This window comes from Tachyglossus aculeatus, chromosome X1, assembly GCF_015852505.1.
Source record: "Tachyglossus aculeatus isolate mTacAcu1 chromosome X1, mTacAcu1.pri, whole genome shotgun sequence".
Taxonomy (NCBI): domain Eukaryota; kingdom Metazoa; phylum Chordata; class Mammalia; order Monotremata; family Tachyglossidae; genus Tachyglossus; species Tachyglossus aculeatus.
In genome coordinates, this window is record NC_052101.1 from 34,232,525 (window position 1) to 34,246,559 (window position 14,035).

At 51.2% G+C, this 14,035-nt stretch overlaps 1 protein-coding gene across 2 annotated transcripts in view; it reads left to right on the forward strand.

The window, feature by feature from the left end:
* FAXDC2 (fatty acid hydroxylase domain containing 2) overlaps positions 1-12,294 on the forward strand; it is a 33,463-nt gene extending 21,169 nt beyond the window's left edge. For both annotated transcript variants that reach the window (XM_038772583.1, XM_038772584.1), the window contains exons 6-9: positions 7,663-7,868; positions 8,875-8,980; positions 10,104-10,270; positions 10,595-12,294. In XM_038772583.1, coding sequence (XP_038628511.1) covers positions 7,663-7,868; positions 8,875-8,980; positions 10,104-10,270; positions 10,595-10,751 — 636 coding nt within the window. In that variant the 3' untranslated portion in view covers positions 10,752-12,294. The remainder of the gene's footprint in view (positions 1-7,662; positions 7,869-8,874; positions 8,981-10,103; positions 10,271-10,594) is intronic.
* The last annotated feature ends 1,741 nt before the right edge of the window (positions 12,295-14,035 follow it).

A 14,035-nucleotide genomic window follows, 5' to 3' on the forward strand; every position in this document is an offset into this window, starting at 1 on the left:
GCTTGTGGAAAAAAGGGACTATTGAAATAGTGGGCCTCCTCTCTAGACACCGCGCAAGTTCTCTGTGACGCTGTAAGCTTCTCCTGCAGGGTTTTAGATCCTTTTCAGGAGGCTTTTCATGAGGGTTTTTTTTTTTTGTAGTCTCTTTAAATGTGGGACAGTTTCATACCCGCCAGGCCCGGAAGGATCAGGTTCCGTCTTCTGTCCGAGGTGTTTGGACACTAGCTTAAAGCTAATGATAAGGAAATGAACTTTGCAAATCACCAACCTAGGAAGCAGTCTAGATTTCCTCCCAAAAGCCACTCTCTCAGGAGATGACGACAGTGGGTTAGGAACTCTCTTCTCCTTGCGGACAGGGATCACATCTAACAACTACAAAGCACCGTGGCCTAAAGAAAAGCACAGATCCAGGAGTCAGAGGACTGGGTTCTAATCCCAGCTCAGCCACTTGGCTGCTGTTTGACCTTGGGTGAGTCACTCAACTTCCCTGTATCTCAGTTACCTTATCTGTAAAATGGGGGTTAAATTGTCCTCCCTCCAACTTAAACTGTGAGCTCCATATCAGACGGGGACTGAGTCCAACCTGATTACCTTGTATCTACCCTAGCTATTAGTACAGTGCCTGGCTTAATAAGTACCATTTAAAAAAACAAAAAAACCCTCAAACCTCTTTCGTGGTGAACTTTCCAAAGCGCTTAGTCTCATCTCTGCACACAGAAAGTCCTCAATAAATACCAGTGATTGACTGAAAAGTCATGAAATTTTGCTGCTATGACAGAAGTCTTGGTAATTGGTAGTTATCTAGCAAGTCCTTATCTCCAATTTCCCCTTGTCTTTCTCCCCCTGGACTTTGCACAATATAAAACTCACAACTTGAAACCACTAAAAAACCCAAACAGGGGGAGCCAAGAGAGAATAGGTGTGAAACAAGAGAGAATGAGGGAAAACGATGATTCCTTTTTCTGGATGAGGGAAACGGGGGTTGCATTTTCCCTAGGTCCTGTTTGGAAAACGTGTAAATTTGGTGCTACAGGTTTGCCTGAACAAAGTGTTTGTCCATCATGCAAATCATGAATGACTGTAGTCTATTTTTTGCCTCATGCAGTCCCACGAAATTTACACATTCTTCAAAAGACACAAAGAAGCAAAACGTCAGTGTGGTTTAGTGGTGGACAGGTGGGAAATAGTCCAGCATTTCTTTACTAGAAATGGGTTGTTTCACTTAATAATAATAATAGTAGTAACAGTAGTATTTGTTTAGCACTTACTCTGCCAACCACTTTTTCATTGAATTCATTCAGTCATATAAACTGAGCGCTTACAAGTGCTAACTGCTTGGGACACCATAATATAACTAAGTGCTTAGTACTAAGAACTAAGTGTTTGGGAGAGTACAAAATATAATAATAAACAGACACATTCCCTGCCCATGACGAGCTTACAGTGCTTACACTATACTAAGAGCTGAAGTAGATACGAGATAATCAGCTGGACACAGTCCCTGTCCCGTGGGGCTCACAATTTAGGTGGAAGAGAGAACAGGTATTGAATCCTCATTTTACAGAGGAGGAAACTGAGGCAAAGGGAAGTTAGTAGCTTGCCCAAGGTCAAGCTTCTAGAAGCCTGCAGCACAAAACGAGAGATTAAGGTGGCATCCAGCACACCTAGATGGAGCTTATTGTGGGCAGGGACTGTGTCTGTTGTATTGTCCTCTCCCAAGCGCTTAGTACAGTGCTTTGCACATAGTAAGCTCTCAAATGATTGAATGAGTGAACGGATAGCAAAAGCAACGGCCCTGCTCTTAGAATAGGAGCCTCATGAGGGACAGGGACAGGGCCTAATTCCCTCCAGTATATTCTGTCCCAGTGCTTAGTGTGGTATGCCCTGCGCACAGTAAATGCTTAATGGTAAATGCTTAGAGAAGCAGTGTAGCTCAGTGGAAAGAGCCCGGGCTTGGGAGTCAGAGGTCATGGGTTCAAATCCCGGCTCCGCCAATTGTCAGCTGTGTGACTTTGGGCAAGTCACTTCACTTCTCTGGGCCTCAGTGACCTCATCTGTAAAATGGGGATGAAGACTGTGAGCCCCACGTGGGACAACCTGATCACCTTGTATCCTTCCTGACGCTTAGAACAGTGCTTTGCACACAGTAAGTGCTTAACAAATGCCATTATCAATAATAAATACTACTACTACTGCTGCTGCAGGGGACAGTCTACACATAACTGATGTGGAATGCTTTTGTCCATCACACCAATCATTCAATCATATTTAATGAGCGCTTACTGTGTGCAGAGCACTGTACTAAGCACTTGGGAAATACAGTTCAGCAATAGAGACAATCCCTGCCCACAGAGGGCTTACAATCCTTATTTACAGTCACTCAGTCGTATCTGAGCACTCACTGTGTGTGCAGAGCACTGTACTAAGTGCCTGGGCGAGCATATATAACAATAAGAGAAGCAGCGTGGCTTAGTGGCAAGAGCCCGGGCTTGGGAGTCAGAGGTCATGGGTTCTAATTCCGACTCCACCACTTGTCTGCTGTGTGACTTTGGGCAAGTCACTTCACTTCTCTGGGCCTCATCTGTAAAATAGGGATTAAAACTGTGAGCCCCATGTGGGACAACCTGATTACCCAGTAACTACACCAGTGCTTAGAACAGTGCTTGGCACATAGTAAGCACTTAATACCATTATTATTATTATTATTAACACATTCCCTGCCCACAGTGAGTTTACAGCCTAGGGGGGAGACTGACATTAACATAAATAAATTACAAGATATGTATGGAAGTACTGTGGGGTGGGGGGGTGGATGAATAAAGGAAGCAAGTCAAGGAGATGCAAAGGAGTGGGAGAAGAGGAAAGGAGGGCTTAGTCAGGGAAGGCCTCTTGGAGGAGATGTAGAGGAGAACTATCTGAAATTCACCCTTCTGCAAGGGCGAGACGAGCGAGAAGAAGAAATGTGGCCTCTGCAGAGCCTCCATTTTAGTCAGCAGATCTGGGCTAGCGGGTGGGAGTGAGGGGGCTACTCTAGATCAATCAATCAATGATATCTTTTGAGAGCTTCCTGAATGTGGAGCACTGAGGCAGGTAACAGGATGGCAGGGAAGAATGGCTCCCTGGTGGCACCAGTGGCTAGCCAGGCATTCAAAACCAGAAAGTCCAGCCCAGGGAAATTAACCTGCTGCACTTTCAAACTTGGCTTCAGCAGTCGGCCAGAAACACGCAGCTCACAAGGCTGGATTATAATTTTTTTTTTATAGTCCATTTAAGTAAGAGGGAGAACAGGTCTTGGATCCCCATTTTGCAGTTGAAACTGAGGCACAGAGAAGTTAAAAGTGACTTGCCTATAGCCACACAGGAGGCAAGTTATGGAGCCAGGATTAGAACCCAACTCCCCTGGATCCCAGACCAGCGCTTTATCCACTAGGCCACGCTGCCTCCCATGATTATTATGAGGCCGATTGTGGTATTTGTTAGGTGCGTACTATGTGCCAGGCCCTGGGGTAGATACAAACTAATCCATTTCCCATGCGGGACTCACGGTCATGAGCCCCATTTTACAGATGAAGGAACAGGCACGGATAAGTTAAGTGATTTAATAATAATAATAATAATGGCATTTATTAAGTGCTTACTATGTGCAAAGCACTGTTCTAAGCGCTGATTTGCCCAGGGTCACAGCACAGACAGGTAGGGATGGGATTAGAACCCAGATCTTTCTGACTCCCAAGCCCATCCTCTAAGCCACACTGCTTCTGTGTGTCCAGCATGGTGCCGAGCAGTGGGGTAGAAACAAGATAATCAGGTCCAATACAATGCTGTCCCCCATGGGGGTCACACTTAGGACTGTTATTTTGTTAGTATGTTTGGTTTTGTTCTCTGTCTCCCCCTTTTAGACTGTGAGCCCACTGTTGGGTAGGGACTGCCTCTATATGTTGCCAACTTGTACTTCCCAAGCGCTTAGTACAGTGCTCTGCACACAGTAAGCGCTCAATAAATACAATTGATGATGATGACTGTAAACTCCTTGTGGGCAGGTAACATGTCTACCAACTGTTAAACCGTATTCTCCCAAGTGCTTTGTACAGTGCTCTGCACACAGTAAGCGCTCAATAAATACGATTGATGATGATGATGATGACTGTAAACTCCTTGTGGGCAGGTAACATGTCTACCAACTGTTAAACCGTATTCTCCCAAGGGCTTTGTACAGTGCTCTGCACACAGTAAGTGCTCAATTAATTCCATTGACTGATTGATTGAAGTAGGAGGGAGATTATAAAAATGAGCCGGGGTGGGGAGGAAAACCTCTTACATAATGGTTTTTTAAAAATGAGTTTTTCCCCTCCTTGACAGGGAGAGGTGGGGTAGAAAGGAGCCTGTTTATAGGGCCCTGCGGGGTTGGACCAGACTTCTAAATCCATTTCTCATTTCTCCTCGTGGGAGGGGATTGTGTCTTCTCCCGCTCCAGGACTCTCTCAAGAGCTTAGTACGGTGCTCTGCGCAGAGTAGGTGATCAGCGCTTGATTTTCCGAATGATCTCTGATGTCAGGCTGACTACCTCAGCAAGAGTTATTGGCAAAAACGAGATGTGCCGGTGGGAGAAGCAGGGAAACTCCCAGAGACGTTTACTGGAATATGGAGGCGGGGCGTGGTCTTTTCCAGCAGAGTTCTTGGCTCAGAGACATACATACATATCCCTGGACTAAGAAAAAGCTCCAGAGAAACCCAGATAATTAAAGCCATTCTAACCAAAGTGCCCTCTCCGTCCACTGCCCCCCTCAAAAAAAAAAAAAAAAGTTATTTTGGAAAACACAAACCCTAAACCCACCTTTCATAAACAGTCGTAAATGTAGGAGGGCTAGACATAAAATCAAAAGTCTACAGTGTAGATTGTTCTTCATGCAGGACACCTGGCAGACCCCGATTCACAGGAAAACCCTTTACACTAGAAATACATTTAAACAATTCACCTATGAGTTTGGTCCAGAAAGCAACAGAAATTATTTTTATGTCTAAAAAGTACTGGCGATTCGAGAAGTGTACAGAACTTGGGTTAAGAAACTGTCTTTCTACAAATCCCCAGTTTTTTTAGAAGTAAAAATCAGGTTTTGCAATTATAGGCTTACATTTTGGCAACTACAGATGTTGCTGTGCGTCCTGCGGGGAGCCTTCGGCTTGTTAGGTGGTCTCGCTGAGCCGGGACGGAGAGCTTCACGGCTATTTCATGGCAGTGCTTTAGTACAGTGCTCTGCAAACAGGGGTTTTTTGAGGAATGGGGAGATACGGATTGAAAGTTTTTCAGAAAAATGATCCGAGCAGCAGAGTGAAGTATGGACTGGAAGGGGCAGGGAGGTCATCAGCACTAGTCGAGATGAGAAATGATGAGTGCATGGTTCAGCATACTAGCAGTTTGGACGGAGAGGAAGGAGAAATACTGTGGAGGTAGAACTGATAAGGTTTAGGGACAGATTGAATATGAATTTTGTTTTGTTGTCTGTCTCCCCCTTCTAGACTGTGAGCCCATCGTTGGGTCTCTATATGTTGCCAACTTGTACTTCCCAAGCGCTTAGTACAGTGCTCTGCACACAGTAAGCGCTCAATAAATACGATTGAATGAATACGTGCAAAGAGCGAGATGAGTCCTTAGCCTAGTGGGTAGAGCGCTGGAAGTCAGAAGGACTGGGTTCTGATCCCAGCTCTGCCACTTGTCTGCTGTGTGGCCGTGGGCAAGTCACTTACCTTCTCTGAGCCTCATCTGTAAAATGGGGATGAAGACTGTGAGCCCCATGTGGGACAAGGACTGTGTCCAACCTAATTAGCTTGTATCTACCCCCACGCTTAGAACAGTGCTTGACACAGAGTAAGCGCTCAAGAAATGCCATCATCATTAGACTATAAGCTCATTGTGGACAGAAGCATGTCTGCTACCCCTATTGTATTCTCCCAAACACTCAGTACAGCGCTCGAGACACTATTGACTGATCGATGAGTCAAGGATAATGCCAAGGTGACGGGTTTGGGAAGCGGTGAGGCTAAAGGGGACGAGGCATCACAGGGGAGGTTTAATCAGATGAGGCCATAATCAGGACGGTAAGGTCAATCAATCGTATTTATTGAGCGCTTACTGTGTGCAGAGCACTGTACTAAGCGCTTGAAGTCAGCATGATCACGTCCCATGAGCTCAAGGACTCTATTCCGTCAGAAATCTAAGCACGTTTTTGGCATCTCAACATTAGGTATTTTTTGCCACCTCTTTTTAGAAATGTTGAGGTGAAACAAACCTGTGGGGAAAAGACAGTTTCACTCACAATCAAATGCTGGATGTGGTCAGTGGGAAAAATTCACGCTGAGAAAATGTTAAAATGAAATAAACATTTGAAATTTTTCCATCGTGAGCACCAGTACCTGGATGGCATGGGACTCGGAGTCAGGAGACCTGGGTTGTGATCATGGCTCTGCCAATTACCTGCGGTGTGACCTTGAGCAAGTCACTTTACTTCGCTGTGGCTCAGTTTCCTTATCTGTAAGATGGTGCTCATTTTCCCTCTTCCACTCAGAGCTTGGGAAATTGTTTGATCTGTCTTGTATCTACCCCAGTGCTTAGCAGAGAATATCCACATCCTAAAGACCATCATTATTATACCAGCTTGTCAAAAATATCCTGAAGTAAAATAGCCTGACCCCAGATGAATTTTGTCAAAATCATCCACTCGGAGAAGCAGCAGTGCACATATGTAATACAGACCGACATGGACTGTTCTTGAGCAAGCCATGCGATGTAACACAGACCAACATGCCTGAAAAATTGGCTGAGGAAAAAAAAAAAGGGTCACATCATTTTTTCCTACGGCAAAGGTTAGCAGATTCAAATGGCTAAGAGAGACCTGGGTTTGGAACAATGACAATAACACTGATGGTATTTGTTCAGCGCTATGTAATCAGGTTGGACATAGTCCCCGTCCCACAGTGGACTCACCACCATCTTAATCCCCATTTTCCAGATGAGGTCACTGAGGCCAAGAGAAGTGAAGTGACTTGCCCAAGGCGTCACAGCGGACAAGTGACAGAGCTGGGATTAGAATCCGTGATCTTCTGAATCCTAGGCCTGTACTCTTAGCTACTATTCCCTGCTGCAGAGCAGAGGTGGTTGGGGGCCATTGGGGAGGATGCCTGGGGATGTGGGGAGGAGGCCTGGGGGGCTGCGGGAAAGAGAGGCTGGGGACCAGGTCAAACAATGTACCGAACAGTACAGTAAGGCAGGGTCAAACTCATCACCTGGACGTCAGTGTTTCTACTGCACACGCACATATCCCCGCCTCGAGAGTGTCCTCCGCCTGCCCAGGGGAGAGAACCGAGTTATTCATGCCAACCGTCTCCATACCAGGCCTGGCTCCGGGCTTCCGTGAGGAAGGCTGAGGTGTACCTCAAGGTGCCCTGCAGGACCTCCTAGAAGGGAAAGCGACCAGCCCCCCCGAGCACCCCCCATCATCACCCCCACCTCAGATCCGTGTCGGGCTCTCGTTTCTCCGAACATTCCCCACCTCACGTCGTGGGCCCGTCCGCCGACTCCCTGGCGCGCGCGAGAGGCCTCCGCGGCCACACGCTGTTGGCACGATCCCCCCGTCTCACTCCTCCCTCCGCCCCTCTCTTCGGCAGGTGGATCCCGGGAAGCTCCGGCAGGCCGTCCGCTTGGTCCTCTTCAACCAGTTGGCCATTTCCTTCCCCATGGTGATAGCCCTGTACCACTGCCTCAGGTGGCGGGGGAATCCCTGTCGCCTTGAGCTGCCCACCTTCCACTGGTTCCTCCTGGAGCTGACCATCTTCACCCTCATCAACGAAGTGATGTTCTACTATTCTCACAGGTAAGCTGCAGGGCCCACCAGGTAGGAACCTCTCCCCGCGCCGTCCAGCACAGCCTGGAAGCGTGAGCCACCTCTAGACCGTAAGCTCGTTGCTCTGTTGTACTCTCCCAAGTACTTAGTGCGGTGCTCTGCACCTAGTAAGCGCTCAACGGATACCACTGGCGACGATGATGATCAAGGCAGGCCCCTGTGGACGGGAACTAAAGAAATCTGCGTTTGAGTACCCGCTTCAGTAGTAACGATAGCAATTGTGGTATTCGTTAAGTACTTACTGAGTGCCAGGCAACGGGCTAGAGACTAAATAATCAGCTCAGGCAGAGTCCCTGCCCCAAACGGAGCTCACAGCCTAAGGGGTGGGGAGAACAGGTATTTTGATCCCCATTTGCCAGAGGAGGATACTGAGGGCACAGAAAAATGATTTGCAGGCCAGATTTATATCGCAGGTCCCCTGGCTCCCAAGCCTGTGCCCTTAATAATAATAATGTTGGTATTGGTTAAGCGCTTACTATGTGCCGAGCACTGTTCTAAGCGCTGGGGAGGATACAAGCTAATCAGGGTTGGCCCACGTGGGGCTCACGGTCTTAATCCCCGTTTTACAGATGAGGAAACTGAGGCCCAGAGAATTGAAGCGACTCGCCCAAAGTCACACAGCTGACAAGTGGCGGAGCCGGGATTAGAACCCATGACCTCCGACTCTTAAGCCCGTGCCCTTTGGTCACACTGCTTTGCCTCCAACTTGCTGTGAGACCGTGGACATAAGTGGCACCACACTGAGCCTCCTAGGCTCATCCCGACAAAGTAACTCCCGGCCCTAAGAGCTGGGCAGACTAAGGCACCTTCCGCCCACGGGGAGGGTTCGACAGACCTCCATCCCCATTCCCATCGGGAGATCTCACCCTCCTCACCCTCCACTTCTGGCCCACTCCTTCCTTACTATTTTCAGGAGGGAAACGATGGGTCTCTCTCTCTCTCCTCTTTTTTTTTGGCGTCCGGTTCACCCTCCCAGGCTAATCCACCATCCACTGCTCTATAAACACATCCACAAGACGCACCATGAGTGGACAGCCCCCATTGGCGTGGTCTCTCTCTACGCTCACCCTGTGGAACATGTCGTGAGTAATAACAACTGTGGGACTTGTTAAGGACTTACTACGTGCCAAGCACCGGCATCAAATCAGGTTGGACACGGTCCCCGTTCCACATGGGGCTTACAGTCTTAAGTAGGAGGAAGGACAATTTAGCCCCCATTTTACAGATGGGGAAACGGACGCAGAGAAGTTAAGGGACTGGCCCAAGGTGACACAGGAGGTCCGTGGTAGAGCCGGGATTAGAGAAGCAGCAGTGGCTCAGTGGAAAGAACACAGGCTTGGAAGTCGGAGGTCATGGGTTCAAATCACGACTCCGCCAGTTGTCAGCTATGTGACTTTGGGCAAGTCACTTCACTTCTCTGGGCCTCAGTTCCCTCATCTGTAAAATGGGGATGAAGACTGTGAGCCCCCCCGTGGGGCAACCTGATCACCTTGTAACCTCCCCAGCACTTAGAACAGTGCTTTGCACATAGTAAGTGCTTAATAAATGCCATCATTATTATTACTATTAGACCCCCCAGATCCTGATTCCCAGGCTCGCTCTCCTTCCACTAGGCCTCAATCCTTCTCCCAGATAAGCTGAGGGTGCCCACTTGGGAGGGGTGGGAAGGGGATGGATGGCAATGGAGACTTCCCTGTTGCCTCAGTTCCGAGCAGATCGGGGAAACCCATCTCTCCCCTCGTTTTGGGAGCAGCGCGACGAAAGGACATATTTAACCTCCCGGGGCCCTGCTCACCAAGAGCCCTTCCCCAGCCAGAGTCCCCGCCTAAGTCTGCCCGGCCCTGAAGCAATGGTCCTTGTCCCCAAGGCCAGTTTGGTTTCAGGCTAGAGCCACCCTACATATCAGCCTCTGATGACGCAGCTCCCCTCTGGCCTGGACCACATTTTTTCTCCCTTCCAAAGCTGCTTCCAAAGATTCACCCTCTCAGAACTGCCCTGGGACTGAGGAGGAGAGGCTACTTGCCCCAGTGTGGACTAACCCCACCCCAAAACCCAAGTTTTCCCAGCCAGATTGGCTCCCAGCCTTTAGGGTCCTCCCCAGGGGCTACTGCTTGCCCCCGGGACCTGCATCATATAGCCTCCCTGTCCTACGACCCCCGCGGCCCCCACTCCCTGATATCCGTATCGGCTCCTCTCCGCCTGCAGCTCTCCAACATGCTCCCGGTCATCGTGGGGCCCTTGGTTATGAGCTCCCACCTTTCCTCCATCACCTTGTGGTTCTCCTTGGTTCTGTTGGTCACCACCATCTCCCACTGCGGCTACCACCTGCCCTTCCTGCCCTCACCAGAATTCCACGACTACCACCACCTCAAGTAAGCTCCCTCCCGCTCCCCTTGGCCCTCTGCCTCCCACCTGCATTTCCCGGGCTCAGCTCATTTCCCGCTTCCCGCCATCGGCGGCTGGGCAGACACCGGAGGGTTGGGACCTGGAGTACGGGCAACCCAGGGAGCTTCTGGGCAACCCCGGGCGCTACTCAGCTGTGCAGTCAGGGCCGAACGGGCCTAGCAGATAGACCCCGCTAGCCCTGAGGTGGAGGAGGGGGGGCTGTCTGCACATTGAGTTGAGCCCCCCGACCAGATCCCCCTCCACATCCTCCAAGCGTCGCAGCGTCCCCTCTGTCGCCGCGTCCTCCTCAGGTTCAACCAGTGCTACGGCGTTCTGGGCATCCTAGACCACCTGCACAGGACCGACACCACCTTCAAGCAAACCAAGGCCTACGAGCGGCACATGGTGCTGCTGAACTTCACCCCGCTCTCCGAGAGCATCCCCGACCCACCCAAGAAAACAGAGTGAGGCCCCGGTTGGGCCCCAGGCCCGCGCTGCGGGCAGCCCCTTTAGCACTAGAGAACCTAGCTCAGAGAACCAGGGCTACGGTTGATAATCCTGCCAATCGACTAACCTCCTAATGACGGGTAGACCCCCACTAATAACTAAACTAAAAGCGCGGCAGCCACGGGAGCCCGAGTCGGGACTCGGTCCCCCCTCGGGCCGGTCATTCCCCCGTCTCCAATCCCGCTAGGTCCGAGCTCAGGAACCGACTCCGCTCCATCTCCACTCACCCCCAAACCCCACGCATGGGCACGTGCGACATTCCAGTTTCCAGATTCTGGACGAGTTGTTTCTGTAGTAACTTCCAGGGGACAGCTAGCCTCCACCCGCTCTACCAGAGGGGTGGGGAGTTGGTCAGTGCAGTTTCGGATATTGATTGCTTTAGAGGTGGTGGCACCGGTTTGGAATGAGGTAAAGGCTGTTAGGCTTAGACTTCGAAACTCAAAGAGGATGAGCCATCTGGGAGATAATTAGGGGACGAAAAAGACGGTTGCTTCAGAAGTGGGGGTTCTGAGGTCCTGTTTCCTGGCCTCGTCCCTCCCCTACACACACAGTAGGCACCAACAGGTTAAGATTCTGCTTCTGGAGAAGGAGCCACGCTTGATGCCAACCTGACCCAAGGAGAAGCAAAGATCAACTGGAGAAATGGGCAAGTGATGCCACTGAGTCAGCCCTCTCCCGAGCAGGGCTTCCTCCACGGCTCTGGCCGCTCCAGGTCAGTTGTCGGGGGAGGTCTCTGTAGGATCCCTGTAGGATACCGACCTGAAAAACAGGCCCCGAACAGCCGAACAAGGCAAGCTGAGAGAGCAGAGAGGCCAGAACAAATCATACCATTCCTCGCCAACCCTCTGCAGTATTAAGGCCCCCAAATCCCCAGGTATTGAACCCGAGGCAGAGCTGAAAGCCTCCAGCCTCCGCCCAGGCAGCCCCGGGAGCCCGGCACACACTAGAGCAGCTCCTGCCCAGTTCGACTCCGTACCACCCCTGGCAGGAACGATGCCCTGGCTTGGAAGGGGGCAAACCAGATAGAAAGCAGGCGGGGAGAATCCCGATTTCCCTCCAAAGCCCATGACTCTGGTGGCAAGCCAGCTGCCACAGACTCAAGGCACTTCAGAAAGGAAACGGACAGGGCCACCAGCCCCACCCAGAAAGAACCCGTCAGTCAATGGTTTCCAAACCACGGGAGCACTGAAAGAAGCAGGGGCTGGGTGGGGACTCCTCTGTGTCCAGCTACCCAGGAAAAACCTGGGCTGGGGGCTCCGGGAGGGGACGCCCCGGCCCCGCCGTGCCAGACCTTCCCCTCACCCTCCTTTTCCTGAGGTCACCGGCCCCCGGGGACATTCAGAAGCGACCCCAAGGTACGGGTGTCTGAATCCGCGATCACCCCCAACCACCGCCACCTGGCCCCGGAGACTCACTGGGGTTCACGGTTGCATTTCGAGTATCGTTCTGGGCTCCCAGAGCTGCTGACCTCAGCCGGTAATTAAATCTGCAAATAAATCGACTTGAAAAAGTGTTCTTGATTACTGGCTGAAAAAACGGCTGGTCCTTCCACCTCTCTCCAATCGTTAAGGCAGTACCCTGAAGGGCGAATTCTCAAAGAGCAGAGGCAGGGTGGCCTAGCGGGGTTCTAATCCTATCTGCCGACTGTTTGCTGTGTGACCTTGGCCAAGTCATTTAACTTCTCTGTGCCTCAGTCTCTTCAACTGTAAAACGGGGATTAAATATCTTTTCTCCCTCCTACTTAGACTATGAGTCCCGTGCTGGACAGGGGTGTAAGTAACTTGGACTTACCCCAGCACTTACAACAGTATTTGACGCATAGTAAGTGCTTAACAAATACCATTTTTTTTAGAAAAAACCCAAACACCCAGAGCTAAATACCCGCCCCTGCAGCATTTTCCTGCAAAGGGAAGAAGGGGAAGGAACGGGAGAACTGTGCCCGCCCCGTGTTGAATGTGGAGGAGCAACTGGGCACAACCCCAATCCCACCTGGGGCCATCCAGGGCAAACCTCCCTTCTCCCAAGCCAGTTACCTCAGGGACAAACCCTTCCACCTTTTTCTGCCCCGAAATGCTCTGGGGGCCCAAGCCAAGTCCTTCCTGCCCTCCGGCAGGCCCCTGCTGGACTTGATACCGTGGGTGAAGCCCTCATGGCCACTGAGCACCTGAGCAGAAAGAACCAGGGGTGGGAGGAAGGCACGAGTCTACAACCATTCCAGGCCTGAGCCTCATCAGCTTCTCCGAACCCGGGGCAGAGTCCTCAAAATGGACAGTGTCCTCTATTGCCTCAAAACGATTTGAGCACTTGCTATGAGCCGAGCACTGTACTAAACGCTTGGGAGGATACAATACAACGAAGTCACTAGGTTCCCTGCTTTGGTTTTTGAGTCCCTCAGGAAGGCCCTGAAGGGATCCCCTTATTGCCAAGCCCTTCCTCCCCAGGCAGCGCTCCCTTCCAGGGACCCAGGAAGCCGGGGCGGATGCCGTCAGGCTGTGGGCGAGCCCTCCCTGGGGAGCTTCCGGACAGTCTGGGGAGCCAGACGACTCAAAAGTGGCTGTTCCTCGGGAAAACACTCCGCTCCGATGACCCCGGCCAAGCGCTCACTCCCGCCCGACAGACGGTGGGCTAGAAGTCACCAACCACAGTAACGCGAGCGGGAGAGGTGGGTCACCGTGCCTCGCACCTCGCCGGGAAGAGTCGCCATCCCCTCACCGACGCCTGATTACCGGGGACTTAAGAAAACCGCTTTAACTGGGGAACACTGGCCCCGGACCCCGTGATACCGCCTAGCCGGACCCGGCCGGAGGCCCTAGAAACACCGGCTCCCAACCTCCTGACCCAAGTCGGACACGGAGCCTGGGCTCCATACCCGTGCTGGGCATGCCCGCAAGCAGGGAAAGAGGGCAGGGAGAAGGCACGCACCCACCAAACACGTAAACACCCGGGCCGCTGACTCAAAACACCCTTCCCAACGACGGTTTGCACATCCCGTGCCGTCTTCAACAGCCCCGCTTCTCCGCGGTTCCAGCTTGCAGGCCGGACCACTTCCGCCTTGCCCCATCCCAGCTCCCTCCCACCCGCCCACGGGTCGGGAGAGATCGGCCTGCAGGCTGTCTTTTGGAGTTTTTATTTTTATACATTTTTTTTTGTATTAAAAAGGAAAAAGCATAATTACCACAAATTACAAAGGACTAAAGCATTACTAGAATAATGAATCACATCAGCCTGGAAAGCAGATACTCTGA